This window comes from Crocuta crocuta, unplaced genomic scaffold (genome assembly GCF_008692635.1).
Source record: "Crocuta crocuta isolate KB4526 unplaced genomic scaffold, BGI_CrCroc_1.0 scaffold164, whole genome shotgun sequence".
NCBI lineage: Eukaryota > Metazoa > Chordata > Mammalia > Carnivora > Hyaenidae > Crocuta > Crocuta crocuta.
Window position 1 is genome coordinate 2,538,574 of NW_027530016.1, and position 20,224 is coordinate 2,558,797.

The 20,224-nt window shown below is 42.1% G+C and overlaps 1 protein-coding gene across 4 annotated transcripts in view; it reads left to right on the top strand.

Moving 5' to 3' along the window:
* The window catches only part of DHX57 (DExH-box helicase 57), a 54,040-nt gene that overhangs the window by 26,070 nt on the left and 7,746 nt on the right, over window positions 1–20,224 (top strand). For all 4 annotated transcript variants that reach the window (XM_077764243.1, XM_077764246.1, XM_077764244.1 and 1 more), the window contains exons 11-19: window positions 155–209; window positions 1,982–2,187; window positions 5,149–5,265; window positions 9,227–9,323; window positions 10,135–10,308; window positions 11,380–11,580; window positions 13,407–13,683; window positions 17,580–17,675; window positions 17,764–17,847. In XM_077764243.1, the coding sequence (XP_077620369.1) occupies window positions 155–209; window positions 1,982–2,187; window positions 5,149–5,265; window positions 9,227–9,323; window positions 10,135–10,308; window positions 11,380–11,580; window positions 13,407–13,683; window positions 17,580–17,675; window positions 17,764–17,847 (1,307 nt within the window). The remainder of the gene's footprint in view (window positions 1–154; window positions 210–1,981; window positions 2,188–5,148; window positions 5,266–9,226; window positions 9,324–10,134; window positions 10,309–11,379; window positions 11,581–13,406; window positions 13,684–17,579; window positions 17,676–17,763; window positions 17,848–20,224) is intronic.

Here is a 20,224-nt window from a genome sequence, read left to right on the forward strand (position 1 = left end):
AACGCTTTTTGTTTTTCTTTTGATATGTTTAAGACAGCAGACCAAACAGTACCTTATTGTGCCAAGCTCTGTTCTAAGAGAATTTTACATACACAAACTGTTTATTTCAAGGTAGTTGAATGGATATCTTGAGTCTATTTTCTTATTCTTCTAGGTCGTACATTTCCTGTTGATCAGTTTTTTCTAGAAGACGCAATTGCTGTGACAAGGTAAGGAAGACATTAAGGTTTCGTAAACGTCTTTGAAAACATTTTACCTCTGTGTGCCAGCCTTTTAATAGACGTGTTAGTTTTTCTTCTTATTTTTCCGTTTGAACATTTGGTTTTCCCCTTTCAGCAAATATTATACAAATTATTTGCAATCATATCACAGTACACGCTGTATGTTAAGCGTAGTGACTGGAACTCATGTAAACTGTGGACTTTGGGTGACCATGATGCACCTACCACTGCAGGTTCATCAGGATAACAGTTATACCTCCCTGATTGGGGGGCGGGGTGGGGGGGAGTGGGTAATGGGGAAGGCTATGCGTTTGCGGGAAACGGGGTATCAGGAAACCTCTATACCTCTGCTCAATATTGCTGTGAACCTACCGCTGCACTGAAGAATGAAGTCTATTGAAAAAATGATGAAGGACCAGTGAGTGCACCTGAGTGGCTCAGTCAGTTAGGCGTCCGACTTCGGCTCAGGTCATGATCTCACGGTTCATGGGTGTGAGCCCCGCGTCAAGCTCTGTGCGGACAGCTTATAGCCTGGAGCCTGCTTTAGATTCTGTGTGTGTCTCTCTCTCTGCCCCTCCCCTGCTCATGCGTGCTCTCTCTCTCTCTCTCTCTCTCAAAAATAAATAGACATTTAAAAAAAATGTTTTTAATGATGAAGGACCAAATATATGGAAAATTTAACATGAAAGAAAGTACCCATTCTGCAGATAGACTGCCAATATTTAAATCCCTCTACTTACTAACTGTAACATCGATGAGTAGCTTAATCTCTGTGACTCAGTTTCATCAGACATAAAATGGGTATATTATTAATAGCTGCTTCACAGGGTTGTCACGAGGATGGATTAATTAATTCTTAGAGTTAATAGCTGCAGATGCTTAGAACTGTGCCTGGCACCTAACAAATGTTAGCTATTATCATCGTCATCCTGCAACGCTCAGGGAGCTTGCAGTGCAGTGTGAGTGTCAAGATGTCTGTATAATTTCAATATTGGGTAGAAAATGGTCATTTCCATTGGATACAATCGTATTTCTCTCCTTTGAAAGCCCCGATTCCTCTTCCTACTCTTTGACCTTAAAGACTCCCCATGGTTTTATGCTTGCACTATTCCTTCTCACCACTAAACTCTTCTGTCCCTCAGTTAGGCTCATGTGACTTCACAGGCCACCTCTGTGCCAGGAATTCTGAAGTCAGAATCTTCGTTCCTGACCTCTGAGCTCCAGAATGAAAATATTCCTGCAGTCTGGCACCGAAAACTCAGTTCAGAATTTTCCTCTTATTCCCTGCTCCTTCCGTTTCTAATGAGACCTACTCCTAATTCTCTATTTATTTAATGGTACAATGTTCTCAAGCTAAAAACCCCCAAGACAGTGGCTCTCAAACTTTAGTGTGCAATAAACATATGTAGGGAGCTTATTAAACAAATTGTTATTTGGGGAGCCTATCCCATTTCCACTGATTGTGAATCTCTGGGGAAATTAACCTGTTAACTAGTTCACCAGTCTTTATTCTCTCACTTTCTCAAACTCACTGCCTCCAAAATTTACCTTGAAACGGAACCGAAAACATTCTAGTGTGTCCCCTCCCAGCAGTAGGGCACAGGCCAGAAGGAGCCTGGACTGGTGAAAGAGTAGCACCTGAATTGGGCAGAAACACAGCAACATTCTGCTGATCGGAGCACATAAATAGGGGAATATTTTCGCTCCTTCCCAACAGACCTGCATCCTAACAGCCCTGGCCCTTTGTCTTCCTTCCTCAGGTACGTGCTTCAGGACGGGAGCCCTTATATGCGCTCCATGAAACAGATGACAAAGGAGAAGCTTAAAGCACGGCGCAGCAGGACGGCGTTTGAAGAAGTAGAGGAAGACCTGCGGCTCTGCCTTCACCTGCAGCAGCAGGAGTCTGTCAGGGACGCAGTGCCGGACCAACAGTTAGATTTTAAGCAGCTCCTGGCGCGCTATAAAGGTAGTGTGTTTCCTGGGGGAACGTTACAGCTACACCAGAGGCAACTGGCCTTCTCCCCACACCGCGATCCAGAGAAAGAAAATCGTGGCTCTTGTTTCATGGCCACGTTGCCTTTAATTCATCTTAACCTCGGAAAGATAGCAGTTTCAACACGTATTAGATATAACTGTTATTATGTTTACAGATAGGTTTTTTTCTGATTATAAAAGAAATGTTTTATAGAAAAATCGGGAAGTAGTGAAATATAAGTATATTCTTTAGTATTTTGTAACTTTTTATTTTGATATGATTGCAGATTCATAATAGAAGTTGGCGAGACCATACAATGAACTCTCAAATATCCTTTACCCCAACTCACCAATTGTTAATATTTTGCTTCATCTGCTTTATCATTTGCACTGTGCACATGTATACATTTTTTCTTGAATCTTTTGAGTAGGCTGCATATATCATGTCCTTTAATCCCTCATATATTAATGCATATTTCTTTTTCTTTTTTCTTAATGTTTATTTACGTATTTTGAGAGAGAGAAAGAGAGAGTGCGCGTGCACGTGCAAGCAAGGGAGGGTCAGAGAAAGGAGAGAGAGAATCCCAAGCAGGCTCTGCACTGACAGCACAGAGCCCGATACAGGGCTCAAACTCACGAACCGGGAAATCATGATCTGAGCTGAAGTCAAGAATGGACATATGTATTTCTTAAGAGCATAAGCACAGGACATGATCAAAATGAAGACGTTTAACTGATAAAATATAATTATTTAATCCATAGTCAATATTCTAATTTTGCCAACTATCTCAGAAATGTCCTTTATTGCTATTTTTTGGGGGGACTCAGAATCCAACCCACAATTACAAATTGTATTCATTGTTGTGTGTCTTTAGTTTCTTTTGATCTGGAAAACTCCCCAGCCTTTATTTTTCTTTTAAGACCTTGACATTTTTTTAGGAGTTTGGGCCAGTTATTTTATAAAAATATTTCTTCATTTAAATTTGTCTAATGTTTCCCCATGATTCCATTTAGGTTAGAAAACCCAAACTTTTGGGTTTCATTTTTGTTTGGAAAACCACAGAAACAATGTTGAGTCCTTTTCGGTACATCACAACAGGATGCGTAGGACGTTGATTTGTCCCATTATTGGCGGTGTTGTTTTTGATCACTTGGTTAAGATGTCAGCTACCTGTCTCCCCTGTGTAGTTCACTGTTTGTTCCCTTTATAGTTAATGAGCCATTTGTGGAAAGATATTTGAGACTCTTTAAATATCCTCTAAAATCCACAAAATTTCATTCACTAGTTCTAGCATTACTCATAGGCTTTCAGATAACACCTTTTGAGGGTCCACCCTATACTGAGCATTAAAAAAAATTTTTTTTAATGTTCATTTATTTTTGAGAGAGACAGAGTATGAGTGGGGGAGGGGCAGAGAAAGAGACAGGGAGACAGAATCTGAAGCAGGCTCCAGGCTCCAGGCTATCAACACAGAGCCTGACACGGGCTTGAACTCGCAAACCAACAGATTGTAACCTGAGCCTAAGTGGGACGCTCAACTGACTGAGCCACTCAGGCACCCCTAAAAAAATTTTTTTTTAATGATATGATTTCTCTTTTTTTCTGTTAGCTGATCTTTTCTCCTTTCTGAAAAAGTAGTCTAGCTTTTTAGGGGCACCTGGGTGGCTCAGTGGGTTAAGCATCCAACTCTTGATCTCATCTCAGGTCTTGATCTCAGGGTCATGACTTCTAGCCCCTCGTTGGGCTCCATGCTGGGGATGAAGCCTACTTTAAAAAAAAAGAAAAGTCAAGTCTAGCTTTTTGGAATCTTGACAGATAAAAATGACTCCTTCTTTGCCTTCCATACCCAGCCACACCCTTATTTATATAACCTGTTTCTTTCTTTCATTTCTGACCCACGTAGGCTTCACACTGCAGAACAACATTGTTTAGAAACTGCTTTTGCCCCTTTTCCAACTTTTTAGCATAATATAGGAAGCTTCTCTTTGATAATATTCCCTGCAACCATTTTGTTCCAGTTAGACTACATGTAGAGTAATGGGCTATTAAAAGGGCCCAAGAAGAAAGAGTAACTCCCCAGGAATATGTTATTTGTTTTTAGAAGAGCTCGGGCTCATAGTATAGCACCGAGAACTGTATCTCTCACTAGGCCTCAGATAAATTAGGAGGAGACTACAAACCCTTAAACTGGAAGTCTGTGGATAGACTTCACGGGTGTTGGCGAAGCCATTAAAATCACATGTATTTTTCAGGGAAGATCCAGAACTTGTGTCATTTTCTCAAAGAAACCTAAAGGTTAAGAGTCACTGTTTGGGGGCGTGTGAGTGGCTCAGTCGGTTAAGTTTCTGACTCTTGATTTTAGTTCAGGTCATGATCTCATGGTTCGCGGGTTCAAGCCCTGTGTGGGGCTCTGCACTACCGGTGCAGAGGCTGCTTTGAATTCTGTCTCTCCCTGTCTCTCTGTCCCTCCCCTGCTCGCACTCCCTCTCAAAATAAATAAACTTGGGGGGTGGGGGGAAGAGTCATTGTTGCAAAGATGTCAGTGAAAGCTTTGGTCTCTGTTGATTTCCCCAGATTACTATTGTCTGGACTTCCATCTGATCTGACTCAAGACTTGATTGAATTTGGCAGGGGTTTCTAAAGGATATTTGTCTTTGAACTTTATTTCTCGGATTTAAGTGGTCAATAAGTGTGTGATGGAGAAAAGGGGGGAAGGAAGAAAGGAAAAAGCGGCCTATCTGGGCCTTTCTAGCAGAGCCAAAAGCCTTTTCTCTGAGTCATTTTTCATGCAAAAAGTTCTAGTAAGCATGTACTTTCTGAGAGACTGAAATGAAAGAACCCAGTTCATTTCATGAACATCAGGGTTGGTGATTCCAGAGCCCCACCTAGTGTACAGGCAGCGTCGTCTTTAATAAGGTATACTTAGCCTTCTGATTTTTACCTTTCTTCCAGGTGTTAGCAAATCAGTCATCAAAACTATGTCCATCATGGATTTCGAAAAGGTTAATCTGGAATTAATAGAGGCCTTGTTAGAGTGGATCGTGGATGGAAAGCACTCCTACCCTCCAGGTAACCGCTTCATCATTTGGATGCTGGACGGCGAAAGGGAAGGCAGCTCGCTTACTGAGATAATGGGTGCTGTGGGGGCGCCTCCCTTCCTGGAGCTGTCACCCCCACCCTCACTTTTTCACCCCCTGTTGTATATAAAGTTGCTTATTAGGCTTTTCAGAGGGGGTGGATTTTACTTTTACTTTTTGAGTTTTACCTACTGCTTTCACTCAGCACTCTTGTTCCTGCTGAGCAAAAAGATGTTAACAATACAAAGCCCAAAAGGAAGCAATTTGAAAAGAAGGCGTGGGTGATCCACGTATTAAACACCCAGCCCCAGGCTAAATGGGTGTCTGGCAGTGAGTGTTTGACACCCAGGAAGACTGCACCTGGAGGTCACAGGGCGGGAGGGCTCACAACAGCCTCTGAAGTCTGATAAAGTCCTAGCTCGGCTACTCACGAACTGCGTAGTCTCAGAGTCCTTAACTTCGCTATGCCTCAGTTTCCTTGGTTGCGGAATGAAGACAACAATAAGTCTTCTGACATAAAGCTCTTTTGAGGATGAAAAGAAACCATCTGTATGGGGTCCCTGGCTGGCTCAGTCGGTGGAGCACGGGACTCTTGATCTTGGGCTGTGAGTTCAAGCCTCACACTGGGAGTAGAGAATACTTAACAATAAAATCTTTTAGGGGCGCCTGGCTGGCTCAGTGAGTGAGTGTCTGACTTCGGCTCAGGTCATGATCTCACAGTTCATGAGTTCGAGCCCTGCATGGGGCTCTGTGCTGACAGCTCGGAGCCTGGAACCTGCTTCAGATGCTGTGTCTCCCTCTCTCTTTGCTCTTCCCCCACTCATATTCTGTTTCTCTCTCTCTCAAAAATATATAAACATTAAAAAATTTTTTTAAATAAAAATAATAAAAATAAAATCTTTTTTTTTAAAGAAACCATATGTAAAGCACTTAGCACCGTGCGTAGCATATAGTTCATGCCCAGTCGATACTATTCCTAAAAATGACAGTATTATAATTATAACATGTTTTGTCATTATTATTCCTATGATCATTGCTCCTACTGCGGCACAGGGCAATGACTCCTTTCGCCTTACTCACTGTCTTCCCATCCCAGTGGCCTTCTTAACCCCACTTGGCAGTCCCTTACCCCCCAAATCTTCTCATAACTGAATCCTTCACATCATTCAGGTTTCTGTCCAACATCTGCTCTTCAGAGGAGTCTTCTCTGACCACTTAGAACCTTTCTCTATCATATTCAAAAGTGATTTTTTCCTTTTTTTTTTTTTTTTACATTTATTTATTTTTGAAAGACAGAGAGAGAGAGAACACAAGCAGGGGAGGGTCAGAGAGAGAGGGAGACACAGAATCCGAAGCAGGCTCCAGGCTCTAGGTTCTGAGTTGTCAACACAGAGCCCGACACGGGGCTTGAACCCACGAACCGCGAGATCATGACCTGAGCTGAAGTCGGATGCTTAACCGACTGAGCCACCCAGGCGCCCCAATTTTCATTTTTATCGTAGCACCGCACACTATCCGGAATTATAGCTCTGCTTACTTCAATAGAATGTAAACTCCTCAAGAATAAGGATTCACCCGGTGTTCCTCAGATCCTAGGACAGTACCTGGAATATTTGTTATGTGAATAGATGCAGCCATTGTTCGGGGATCGTAAATTGAACAGTAGATCAAACAGTTCCATCATGTGCTTCCTACCCAGTGCTTAAGAGAAATGGGAATGGCTGTCCTCCACTGCTTAGACTTTAGTCATTATGTGATATTTTCTAGAGAGACGTGTGAGCCACGTAAAAGGATTGAAGTACCTTGTTTGTCATCTGTTGGCAGGTAGTCAGTGTTTGCTACTGCATTATCACTGGGCTGAAATCTTGTTTCACCCCAAAGGAAAAGACTGTTGTTGAAAAAAGATAGGTATAGCAGACAAAAGAACTGTTAGGAAATTACCTGAATTCAAAGCACAGTACATGTAGTGAGTAGGGACGCTGACATATTCATGATATTAAAGGGACACCTCTTCCCTGGCTCAGCGGGGAGATCATATGACTCTTGATCTCGGGGTCGTGAGTTCAAGCCCCACTTAAAAAAAAAAACAAAAAAAACAACCTCAATGATGACCCTGATACATATGGCCAAGCTGTGAGGGCAGAGCATATCGGAGACACATCAGAATACGGACAGGGGCGCCTGGGTGGTTTAGTCAGGCAAGTGGCTGACTCTTGATGTCAGTTCAGGTCATGATCCCAGGGTTATGGGATCAAGCCAACATCAGGCTCCACGCTAAGCATGGAGCCTGCTTAAGATTCTCTCTCTCTGCCCATCTCCCAGCTTGCGCCATCTTTCTCTGTGTCTTAAAGATCTATGTATAGACAGATAGATACAGATATGGAGGGTCCCTCCTCCCCATTAATGGGAAAAAAGGGAGAAATTTTTCCCTTTCATAGACTGTCTTATCATGGACTTAGCTCACTCTTAAATTCTGTGATATTTTAGTAGAGAGAACATGCAATGTCTAATGGAAAGAGCAGGGTCCAAGCCCCACTGTCATTAACTCTGTCACCTGGCCAAGTTACCGAGTCACTTTAAAGGTACTAATAACCTTCTTAATGGGCAGCTGTGAGGATCAAATGAGATAATGCGTGCAAATATGCTTTGTATACTATGAGGTGTTTGAAACTAACCCCAAAAGATATCTTTTGCACTCTTCAGAGTTCCATTTTCGTAATAATTTAGTTTCCTTATTTACTTAGTAGAGCAAACAACTGTGATAAATAATAGGTCCTGAGTTCCCTGTGGGCAGATTTTTTGTTTATATTCCACTGTACCTACCACAGAGCGGACATAAGCCCCCAATAAATATTTGTAGGCATAAAGGAGGGGCTAGTGAAGATGGTGTCAATTTCCTTTTTGAATAAAGCACAGAAGAAGGTGACTCTTGCTGAGGGACCACTATTGGCACAGAAATATTCTGTAATCAGTTATCACTGCTGATTTTCTTTAATGTAAAATTTAAAAGCCCATTAACCTTTAATAGGGCATGGTCAGTTAAAGTGCTCCTTCTCTAGCATACTATCTGAATTTAGATTATCAGGTTGACCAGCCTATTGTATTTTCTTGTTCTCATTTGTGGTAAAATGTTTATGGATTTTATTTTCTAATAGAGAGTAGTCTTCCTGCCTTGCACGATTAGAAGGATAACTCTTCCTGTAGAAACAGAATGTCAGTGCCCAGTGCACTGAAGAAGTATGTATTTTTAAAAATTTTAATGTTTATTTATTTTTGAGAGACAGAGAGAGACAGAGCACAAGCAGGGAAAGGGCAGAGAGAGAGAGAGAGACAGAATCTGAAGCAGGCTCCAGGCTCTGAGCTGCCAACACAGAGCCTGACGCAGGGCTCAAACCCACCAACCGTGAGAGCATGACCTGAGCCAAAGTCGACACTCAACCGATTGAGCCACTCAGGAGCCCCTGAAGAAGTATATTTAAAGAGCTTTGTTAATGAGATGCGTCTGAGTGGCTCAGCCAGTTAAGTGTCCAACTTCAGCTCAGGTCAAGATCTCAGTTTGTGAGTTCGAGCCCTGTGTTGGGCTCTGTGCTGACAGCTCAGAGCCTGCAGCCTGCTTCCGATTCTTTCCCTGTCCCTCTCCTGCTCACACTCTGTTTCTCAAAACTGAATAAACATTAAAATCTTTTTTAAAAAAGCTTTGCTAATGATTCTTACATGGCTTAAAGTGTTATGTTTTTCTACACTTCAGTTTTCCTCTTGTAGAAAGATAATAATACCCCATTTATTTTGTGTAGTTAAGTCAGAAAATGGATAAAAACAGTGGCATCCAGAAAAGAAAATTGATAGTGAAAAATCTCAGATTATTACATTTTTAAAAATTTAAAATAGCTCTATAATCCACACAAGTTTTTCCTTTTTTGCATCTATCAGATTGATTCTTTTTATATACCCAGGTGCTATACTTGTATTTTTACCGGGACTAGCAGAAATCAAAATGCTATATGAACAGCTACAGTCCAATTCTCTGTTCAACAACAGACGCAGCAGTCGGTAAGTTGATTGCTTTCTGTGTCCTTCATCATCTGCAGTGTATGCAAAGGTGAATAACCGGAATGGCTCTGACAGTCATCACCCTGTTTAGACCCTGGTGTCACTGCTCAGGAATACAACTGTGTGTGCCAGCTGGAGGTAGACAGACCTATTTGTTCCAGAAAACCAATCATTCCCATTCCATTAAATACAAATATTTCTCTTCACTTAGCGTAGTGACTCAGCAAAATTGTCTGTAATTTCAGGTACCAGATTGGGCACGGAGGGAGGGGAGAGGCCAGTGTAAGTGACAACAGGGAAATGTTACCATTTGGGAAAAAGATAATCCGCAACAGTTCCTTTTCCAATAGCAAGACGTGTTTTCAGATCTAAAGGGACAGCTGCTGAAGAGATGAACACTCCCTAGGAATATACAGATATCTTACAGTATCTCAGCTTAGCGTCCATCACTGCCTCTGCCTCTCGTTCTCTGGAGTTATAGGTAGAGGAAAAATGATTCCCTACTGGTTCGTGCGCTAGGCTTGTTACTTATAGAACATCAGCTGTATAGTCCTCTTGATTACTTACTACTGAGCTACGCTCCAGTTTTTCCCAAATCAGTGCAAGATTTCTAGTTCATAGAGCTGAGTCAATATTTTGTAAGGCTCAGGATAAACCTTCCCATTTAGAAGAGCTGGACCCTGAGGGCAAGTTCTGGAGAAGCTGCTGATACTTGGAGTCCTGTTGTTAATTCTACTAGAAATCCACCCACCATTCATCCAGTTGCAGCCTTTTGTGCCAGAATATTAAATGTGCTTTTATTTCCTTCCAGATGCGTGGTTCACCCACTTCATTCATCTTTATCCAGTGAAGAGCAGCAGGCTGTGTTTGTAAAACCCCCTGCGGGTGTAACGAAGATTATCATTTCTACCAACATTGCTGAGACATCCATAACCATCGATGATGTGGTCTATGTCATCGATTCTGGGAAAATGAAAGAAAAGAGGTATTCTCTTTCGGCAGTGCAAGGGAGGGGCGAAAGATGGCATTAGCTGAGTGCCGCGTCTGTTAGTGGCTAATGCTTTTGAGATGCACGGATTACCGTTTGAAAAACTATTTTATGAGAACCGCATATGGGTATAGATGAGTGATTCTATACCAGGACTGTAGTCTTAAAGCCAAACAGAGGTGGAAGGTTTAAGACTTTACCTTGGAAGTAATTAGTTATTTTTCCTCTTTTTCTCTTTTTTTTTTAATTTTTTTTTTTTTTTTTCTGAGAGAGAGAGAGTGTGAGCAGGGGAGGGTCAGAGAAAGAGGGAGATACAGAATCTGAAACAGGCTTCAGGCTTTGAGCTAGCTGTCAGTACAGAGCCCAACGCGGGGCTCGAACCTACGAACCGTGAGATCATGACCTGAACCGAAGTCGGCTGCCCGACCGACTGAGACACCCAGGCGCCCCTCCTCTTTTTTCCTTATGCTTTACATGCGCTTGAGTGAAAAAGAGGAGATACAGGAGGTGATGGATGTGTTGATGAGTTTGATTGTGGTGATTGTTTCACAGTGCGTACGTGTAGCAAAACATCACCTTGTACACCTATATACAGTTTTTATTTGTCAAAATAAATAACCAAAAAGAATAAAAAGAGAAAAAGTTGGGGCACCTGGGTCGCTCAGTCAGTTAAGCGTCTGGCTCTTGATCGCGGCTCACTCCAAGCAGTCTCACAGTTTGTGAGTTCAAGCCCCACGTCAGGCTCTGCTCTGACAGTGTGGAACCTCCTTGGGATTCTCTGTCTCCCCCTCTCTCTCTGCCCCCTCCCTGCTCGCTCTCTCTCTCTCTAAATAAATAAATAAACTTAAAAAAAGAGAAAAGGTTGGATTCAGGAACTGTATGTAGTAGCACTTGACACCGTTTAAAATAGCACTGTGTGCTCCCACCAGGAACTGAACTCTGCCCAGAGCACACAGGACGCTGTCCTTCTATGGAAGTGAGGTAGTACATTTACTCTGTCCATGCTAGGTAGTGTCTCAGCCATGTTTCTATAAAATAACTCTTTTCTACATTTTCTTTTTCTTATAGATATGATGCCAGCAAAGGGATGGAAAGTCTAGAGGATACTTTTGTCTCTCAAGCCAATGCTCTGCAAAGAAAAGGTCGAGCGGGCCGTGTTGCCTCCGGGGTCTGCTTCCATTTATTCACCAGCCATCACTTCAATCACCAGCTTTTAAAGCAGCAGCTACCAGAAATACAAAGAGTGCCGTTGGAACAGCTGTGTCTGAGGTACATCTCGATCTTTCTGTTCTGCTTCCAGAAGGTCTACATGTTTCTCACCCTAAGTTCCGTGGGTTTATTTTTCTTAGTAGAAGACGTTTTGCTAAGAGTGGGCAAAGAAAGCTCTTCAGTGTTGCTTCTGCCATTCGATTTAACTTTCTGCACACGAAGGTCTCTTACATTGCCAACAATGACCCTAAAAATAGAGCCTAAGAATACATCTGGAAGTCAGGAAAGCAATCTAATTTATCCAGAAATTTCTGCCAAAGGCAACACCAATATTGAATCATCACAGGTAAAAAGTCTACGGTCTTGTGATCAGAGCAAAGTGAACAAAAACAACTCGAAAACATCATTATTTACCTAATGAACAAACAAGAACAAATATCATAAGAAAGGATTGAATGAACGAATGATCAAGCTCAATTGTTATTGAAGCTAGGGGACATCTGGTTCGAGCTTTCTGAAAATGTGGTTGGCATTACGTAAGAACTCAAACCATCCATTCCCTCTGGCCCAGTCACTATGAGGGAATATGCCCATAAAATAATAACCCAAAGCAAAAAAGCTACTTGTACAAAGATGTTACAGCTCTCCTCTTATCCAGCTGGTACATTTTGAAAGCTTTCCATTTGCCAGGGTGCGGGCTGAGATCTGGAGATACTGTAGGATAAAGATCCAGGTCCTGCTGTTAAATGTCCACAGTCCAGTCTTAAGAAGTTGGGCAGGCGCGTGCCTTGAACTAAGGTAGTAACAGTGCAGATGAGGAGGAGTGAAGGGACTGGAGAAAGCTTTGGCAGTGGAATGACCCATGAGAGGGAGTGAGAGAGGGGAAATGTAATATACATGGTACATATGATTTAAAAACAACTCAGACATACGGCAGTGGGGAAATAGACAAATTATTTAGGCCAACATGGTTCATCGTTTTTTCTTTCTTTTTTTTTTTTTCATTTGAAGTCTAAGTAAGTGGATTACTGTCAATGCCTGTCTGAAAGTGAAATATCTACGTGGTTGAAGTGGGAGAAAGCTAGGTACCAAATATGTATGCGTTAGTAAAAACACAGCTATGTTCATAGGTTGATAGCTTAAGAAGGAATTATAAGTGAAATAAGTAAATTTTGTGTATATATTTTTTTCTTCTGAAAACTGCCTAAGTTCTTAATTTAAATGAGTAGGTCTTCAAGAGATGTCACAAGGCAGGACACAATGCAGATTAAGTTTATCAGCAATTACTCTTTTTTTTTTTTAATTTTTTTTTTAATTTTTTTATTTATTTCTAGGAGAGAGAGAGAGAGAGAGACGGCGTGATCAGGGGAGGGTCAGAGAGAGAGGGAGTCACAGACTGAAACAGGCTCCAGGCTCTGAGCTGGCAGTCAGCACAGAGCCCGACGCGGGGCTCGAACCCACGAACCGCGAGATCATGACCTAAGCGAAAGTCGGACGCTTAACCGACTAAGCCACCCAGGCGCCCCTATCAGCAATTACTCTGCAATTTCAGATGTGGGAAAGAGTAAATGGATCATTTGACTTGTTTCATAATTTGAACCCATATTTTGTAGAGAGAAGCATTTAGAAAGTTTATAGGGACAGTTTTATCCTGAATCCCCATAAGTTTCAGGATTTGAAAGTGTTTCTGCAATTTATTGCTAGAACTAGAAGACATAAGAGTTTTTTTGTTGTTGAGTTTTTTTAACGTATTTCACCTAGCATTGTCTAGCTTATGAAAGCATGTGTCCTGGAAATTAGCAACCATTTTCATTCAAGAAAGAAACTTGCTCCTCTGTGTCATCCCTCCAGAAATAAAATGGACACTTTTTTTTTTCTTTTTGTAGGATTAAAATTTTAGAGATGTTTAGCACTCACAGTCTCCAGTCTGTTTTCTCTCGGCTCATTGAACCTCCACACACAGACTCTCTCCGTGCCTCGAAAATACGATTACGAGACTTAGGAGCATTAACTCCAGATGAAAAGCTGACCCCCCTAGGGTATCACCTGGCCTCTCTGCCGGTGGACGTGAGAATCGGCAAACTGATGCTGTTTGGGTCTATCTTCCGCTGCTTGGATCCTGCCCTCACCATTGCCGCCAGCTTGGCTTTTAAGTCTCCTTTTGTAAGTACACCGCATTCATCTAAACTGGAGTCCATAGGTCTCCCAGGGGAGGGACTGTGAGGGCTTCAGGGTTATGGGAGCCCCCTAAATGTTTTCTTCTGAGGGTGATATATGGGAATTCCTCAGGTCACGATATCTTTAACTTTTGTCTGATCCTCAAAGAAATCCATGCCCCAAATAAAGATTACGAACTAAAGATCCAACTCACTGAAATAACCTAAATGTGCTTTTTATGATATCTGCTATCCTTGCTCATTAAAGAAAAATCAGAATGGGCCACCTGGGTGGCTCATTTGGTTAAGTGTCTGACTTCGGCTCAGGTCGTGATCTCATAGTTCGTGGGTTTGAGCTGTTGTATGGGGCCCTCTGCTGACAGCTCAGAGCCTGGAGCCTGCTTCATATTATGACTCCATCTCTCTCTGCCCCTCCCCTGCTTGCACTCTCTCTGTCTCTTTCAAAAAATAAATTAAAAATTTTTTTTTAAATCAGAAAATACAAGCAAGCAAAAGGTGCCCCTTCATAAAATATTTTGAACCACTATTTGTTTGTTTATGTATTTATTTATTTATAGAGACAGAGTATGAGCAGGTAGGGGCAGAGAGAGAGGGAGAGAGAGAGAATCCCAAGCAGGCTCTGCACCAGCAGGGGGCTCAAACCCACGAACTGTGAGATCATGACCTGAGCCGAAACTAAGAGTTGGATACTTAACTGACTGAGCCACTTAGTGCCCCTGGACTGACTTTTTTAAACAGCATTATTTTTTTTTTTAATGTTTTTTTAAATTTATTTCTAGGAGAGAGAGCGAGCGAGCATGAGCAGGGGAGGGTCTGAGCAAGAGGGAGATACAGACTCTGAAATAGGCTCCAGGCTCTGAGCTGGCAGTCAGCACAGAGCCCGACGCGGGGCTTGAACCCACGAACCACGAGATCATGACCTAAGCGAAAGTCGGACGCTTAACCGACTAAGCCACCCAGGCGCCCCTAAACAGCATTATTGAAATAGAATTCACCCATTTAGACTGTACACTCAGAAGTTTTTAGTATTATGCAGTCCTCACCATGGTCAATTTTAGAACATTTTTAGTACCTCATTAAGAAACCCCTTAGCAGTCACTCCTTTTCTCCTCTAATCCCTCATCTACTGCGGCCCTAGGCACCTGCCAGTTTGTTTTCTGCCTTCACAGACTGACCTCCTCCAGACATTTCATGTTCATAAAATAATATAATATATGGTCTTTTGTGACTTTCACTTAGCATAATGCCTTTATGTATCTGTGTTATAGCATGTATCAGTACTTCGTTCCTTTACCAAATAATCTTCCTGTGAATGGACCTACCTCATTTTGTTTATCCATCCAGCACTTGATGGGCACTGGGGATCGTTTCCTCCTTTGCCTGTAAACATTCATGTACAAACTTTTATGTAGGCATATGTTTTCATTTGTCTTAGTATTTGAAGGAAAGTTACTTGATCAAATGGTAACTCTATATTTAACTTTTCGAGGAACTTCCAGACTCTTTTTCCACAGCTGTCTATTACATTCCACCAGCATGTTATCAAGGTTGCAGTTATTCTGCATCTTCACCAACACTTGTTGTTATCTAACTTTTTTATGATAATCATCCTAGGGGGTGTGAATTCATGGTTTTGATTTGTGTTTCCCCAATAGTTAATGATAGAGAACATTTTTTTCATTTGCTTATTTGCCATTTGTGTATCTTCTTTCAAGAAATGTCTATTTAGATCCTTGCCCATCTTTAATTAGGTTATTCATCTTTTTATTACTGATTTGTAAGAGTTCTTTATACATTCTGGATACAGGTCCCTTATCAGAAACATGATCTGCAAATATTTTCTCACATTCTGTGGGTTACCTTTTTCACTTTCTTGATATGTCCTTTGAAACACAAAAGTTTTTAATTTTGATGAAGTCCAGTTTATCCAGTTTTTTGTTCCTCAGACTTCCACTGCCATAGTTAAAGAATCCATTACCAAAATGGCTGAAGGGAAGTGGAAGATACAGGCTTCCAGTTACAGAATGAGTAGGTCATGGGAAGCAAAAGGCAGGGCATAAGGAACAGAGTCAGTGACATTGTAATAGAATTGTCTAGTGACAGATGATTGCTACACTTGTGGTGAGCATAGCATATTGTATCAGTTATTGACTTGTCAAATCACTATGTTGTATACCTGAAACTAATGTAACATTGTGTGTCAACTACACTAAAAAAAAAAAAAAAATCCATTGCCAGATCCAAAGTCATGAAGATTTATCCCATTTATCCCTATATTTTTTTCCCAAGAGTTTTATAGTTTTAGCTCTTACATTATGGTCTTTGCTCTATTTTTTTAAAGTGTTTATTTATTTTTGAGAGAGACAGACAGTGCAAGTGGGGGAAGAGCAGAGAGAGAGAGAGGGAAACACAGAATCTGAAGCAGGCTCCAGGCTCCAAGCTGTCAGCATAAAGTTCACTGCGGGGCTCAAACTCATAATCCGTGAGATCATGACCTGAGCCAAAATCAGATGCTTAACTGAGCCACCCAGGCACCCCAGTCTTAAGTCTCTTTTGGGTAATTTTTTATATGGCATGAGATAAGAGTCCAGCTTCATTCTTTTGCATATGACTGTACAGTTATTCTAGTACCATTTGTTGAAAAGACTATTACACCATTAAATGGGTTCGGCATTCATACCAAAAATCACTTGACCCCTGGGGCGCGCCTGGCTGACTCAGTCAGAAGAGTGTGTGACTCTTGATCTCAGGGTCATGAGTTCAGGCCCCATGTTGGGTGTAGAGATTACTAGAAAAATTGAATAAATACAAAAATTAGTTGACCATAGATATATGGGTTTATTTCTGGACTGTCAGTTCTATTCCATTGAGTTTTATGTCTGTCCTTATGCCGGCACTACACTGTCTTGATTGTTCTAGTTTTGTAGTACATTTTGAAATAAAAAAAAATGTGAGTCTCCCAGCTCTGTTCTTTTTATCATTTAGGTAAGAATTTTTGCATCTATATTCATAAGAGATATTAATCTGTAGGGGGAAAAAAAGATATGACAGAGACAACAGAACTTTTTTAAGTTGAGAGAGAGAGCATGCATAAGAGGGGCAGAGAGAGAGAATCCCAAACAGACTCTGCATGGGGCTCTGTCTCATGAACCATGAGATGATGACCTGAGATGAAATCAAAAGTCAGACGTTTAACTGACGGAGCCACCCAGGTGCCCCCAAATTAACAGAATTTTAGAGTTTGGATCTGGCTCTTAGAATGAGTAGCTCTTTGATGGCATCTTGCCACAAGGAACTAAAGACCCGCTAGAGTTTGGTTTGGATGGGCAGAGACTCACAAGAGCAAATAAGACTATAAGGTATCACCACAATTACCTTTAGTCAGCCACTCGCTGTCTACTTTTTGTTCCACATAAAACACTTCCCGAGGCACCTGGCTTCGGCTATGGGAAAGTGCCATTAGAAACCTCAGGTAGGGGCGCCTGGGTGTCCCAGTCAGTAAAAGCATGTGACTCTTGATCTAGGGATTGTAAATTTGAGCCCTGTGTTGAGTGTGGAGATTATTTAAAAATAAATTCTTGGGGCACCTGGGTGGTTCAGTCGGATAAGCATCCAACACTTGGTTTCCGCTCAGGTCATGATTTTGTGGTCGGTGAGACTGAGCCCTCCATTGGGCTCAGTGCTGACAGTGCGGAGCCTACTTGGGATTCTCTCTGTCTCTGCCCCTCACTCGCTTGTGCATTCTCTCACTCTCTTTCTCTTTCTCTCAGAATAAATAAATAAACTTCAAATAAAATAAAAGGTAGTGATTGTTTAAAAAATAAAAATAGAAAAGAACCCTCAGGTAAAATGTGCCCTTCAAACCTGGTTTTCCTCATTTAGGTGTCTCCCTGGGATAAAAAAGAGGAAGCTAACCAGAAAAAGCTAGAATTTGCTTTTGCAAACAGCGACTATCTGGCCCTCCTGCGAGCATATAAGGTAAGTAACTATCTAACCTCAAAGCTGAGGTATATTACCAGAATTGGTGGTAAAAACAAAGTTCACTTGTATTTTCTTCAAAACTTAGGGATGGCAGCTAAGTATGAAAGAAGGTATGCGTGCAAGTTACAGTTACTGCAGACAGAACTTCCTGTCGGGAAGAGTTCTTCAGGTGAGTTGTCCTGTGGCAGTTTGTTGGCGCTCCTTTTTTATTGCAGGGGCGCAGCAGAGGCTGTCGCGGCTTTGTCTTGTCTGTCCTCCCTTGACATTGAAAGTGTTATTTCTGGAATAGCTGGGCTTTACCAGCTGTGTAAAAGAGACTCCTGTTTCACATCCTCTCACGAGGCCTTCCGTGCTGAACCTTCCAACTGACCCGTTTTCCTCTTTTCAGTGAATTTGTGTTTCTTATGTGAAGATAGGAGAATAGAGGCACTGCAGAATACTGCCTACCGGAAGTCAGCTTTTTCAGTGATTATACCAGGCATTCTTTTTTCTTTTTTAATGTTTATTTATTTATTTTTGAGAGAGAGAGAGACCAAGCGGAGAGGGGCAGAGAGAAAGAGAGATTGAGGATTTGAAGCGGGCTCTGCGTTCTCAGTGCAGAGCCTGATCCCAGGCTCCAACTCAGAAAATGCAAGATCATGACCCAAGCCAGAGTCAGATGCTTAACCGACTGAGCCACCCAGGCGCTCCTATACCAGGCATTCTTAACCTGGGTCCATAAACCCCTGAAATAGTGTATGAAAGTATATGCTTATACATGCGTGCCTTATTCTGGACCATCCCCAACTCCTTACCTTCTCCACCTAACCAGACAACGAATACTGAACCAGATTTTGTTAATTTTTTTATGGCCATCAGAGGCTACGATGCCAATCATGAGTGCACAAGACAGGGTTTGTTATCTTCTGTGTAACAGTGGAGAGGGCTGTGATGCTGTTGTAGGCCCCTTCCCACAGTCATCTGAGAAGCCAGAATAATGCTGGTACACATCCCTGCAAAGCATCCGTTTTACTCAGAAATTTTGAGGCTGGGAAGGGGAAGGACTTTTTTTTTTTTTTTTTTTTTTTGGTCAAGTGAGCTAACATACAGTGTAGTCTTAGCTTCAGGGGTAGATTCCCATGATTCATTGCTTACATCCAACACCCAGTGCGCATCCCAACAAGTGCCTTCCTCAATCCCCATCACCCATTTTCCCCACCCCCACCAACCCTCAGTTTGTTCTCTGTATTTCAGAGTCTCTTATGGTTTGCCTCCCTGTTTGTATCTTATTTTTCCTTCAAGGGAAGGAGTTTATTTTCATATTAAAAGAGGTCTTGGAGTGGAACACAAAATTAATGTCCTTAGAACTTACCACTGCCTGGTTACTTATCTCTGTACCCCAGAAGCTCCGTCAGAGCAAAGACCTCACTGTTTTGCTCGACACTGTATCCCCAGTGCCAGGAACCATACTTAGCACACAGCTGACGCTCAGTAAAGAGTCACTGAAGTAATGCCCGAGTGAGTGCATTTGGTTATTTACAATGAAGTACGAGACCTCAGAAGCGTCTTCCATTCTCTGCCTCCAGGTGAGGCAGCAGGAGAGGGGAAAAGCTCTAGATTTATTCTAAATTCATCGAAAGCAGATGTTGACAATCACGTTTGTTTCACCTGAGGGGGCTTCACAAAGTAACTAAACACGGCCAGGTTCCCCCCCCCGCCAGGCCAGTTAGAACTGGCTCTCTGTGGGTGGGGCCTGAGCATCTGGCTGTTGTCTGTTGGGCGCAGCCAGCGTTGGGACCCACTGGTCTGGAGGGTGTGTTATATGTGAGGTGCAGTAATAGATCTTTCCTCGAGTCATTAGTATTTAAGTGTAAAGTGATACTTCTTTTAAATTACATTTCTTACTAAATTTATTTTCTTCAGGATGTATGTACATTTTGCTGTGATCTTGAAGGTCCATCAGAGTTCCCTCTTCTCACTAAAGATATTAAAGGGTGCTTGTTGGTTCAGTTGTTAAGCATCTGACTTCAACTCAGGTCATGATCTCACCGTTCATGAGTTCAAGCCCCTCATCGGGCTCTGTGCTGACAGCTCAGAGCCTGGAGCCTGCTTCAGATTCTGTGCCTCCCTCTCTCTCTCTGCCCCTCCACCTGCTCATGCTCTGTCTCTCTCTGGTTCAAAACTAAACATTAAAAAAAAAATTATCAATTAAAACCTTGTCATGATAGAGAAGCCCTAGCTCTATTTTGCCATATTATCCACATGTACTTGAGACGTTCCAAGAAAATACTTAAACTGTCATCAAGAGACAGGGTAGTGCTTAGCTCTCCGTTCCTTTGACAGTCCTTACCGCCTTCCCCCTCAGCTGATACACAGCCTATACTTGAACAGAAGCCAGAAGAGAAAGAGGTCTGTTCTTTTCTTTCCACACTTGTGCTCAGGTACATAGAGGGGCGTCTAAATCTAAACCACTTAATAATACCCTTATTCCTAGGAGAATAGGTGAGCCAGAGACCTCACGAGGTAATAGAATGGAAGTTGTGAGTGGGGCGTCGCGCACACACTGA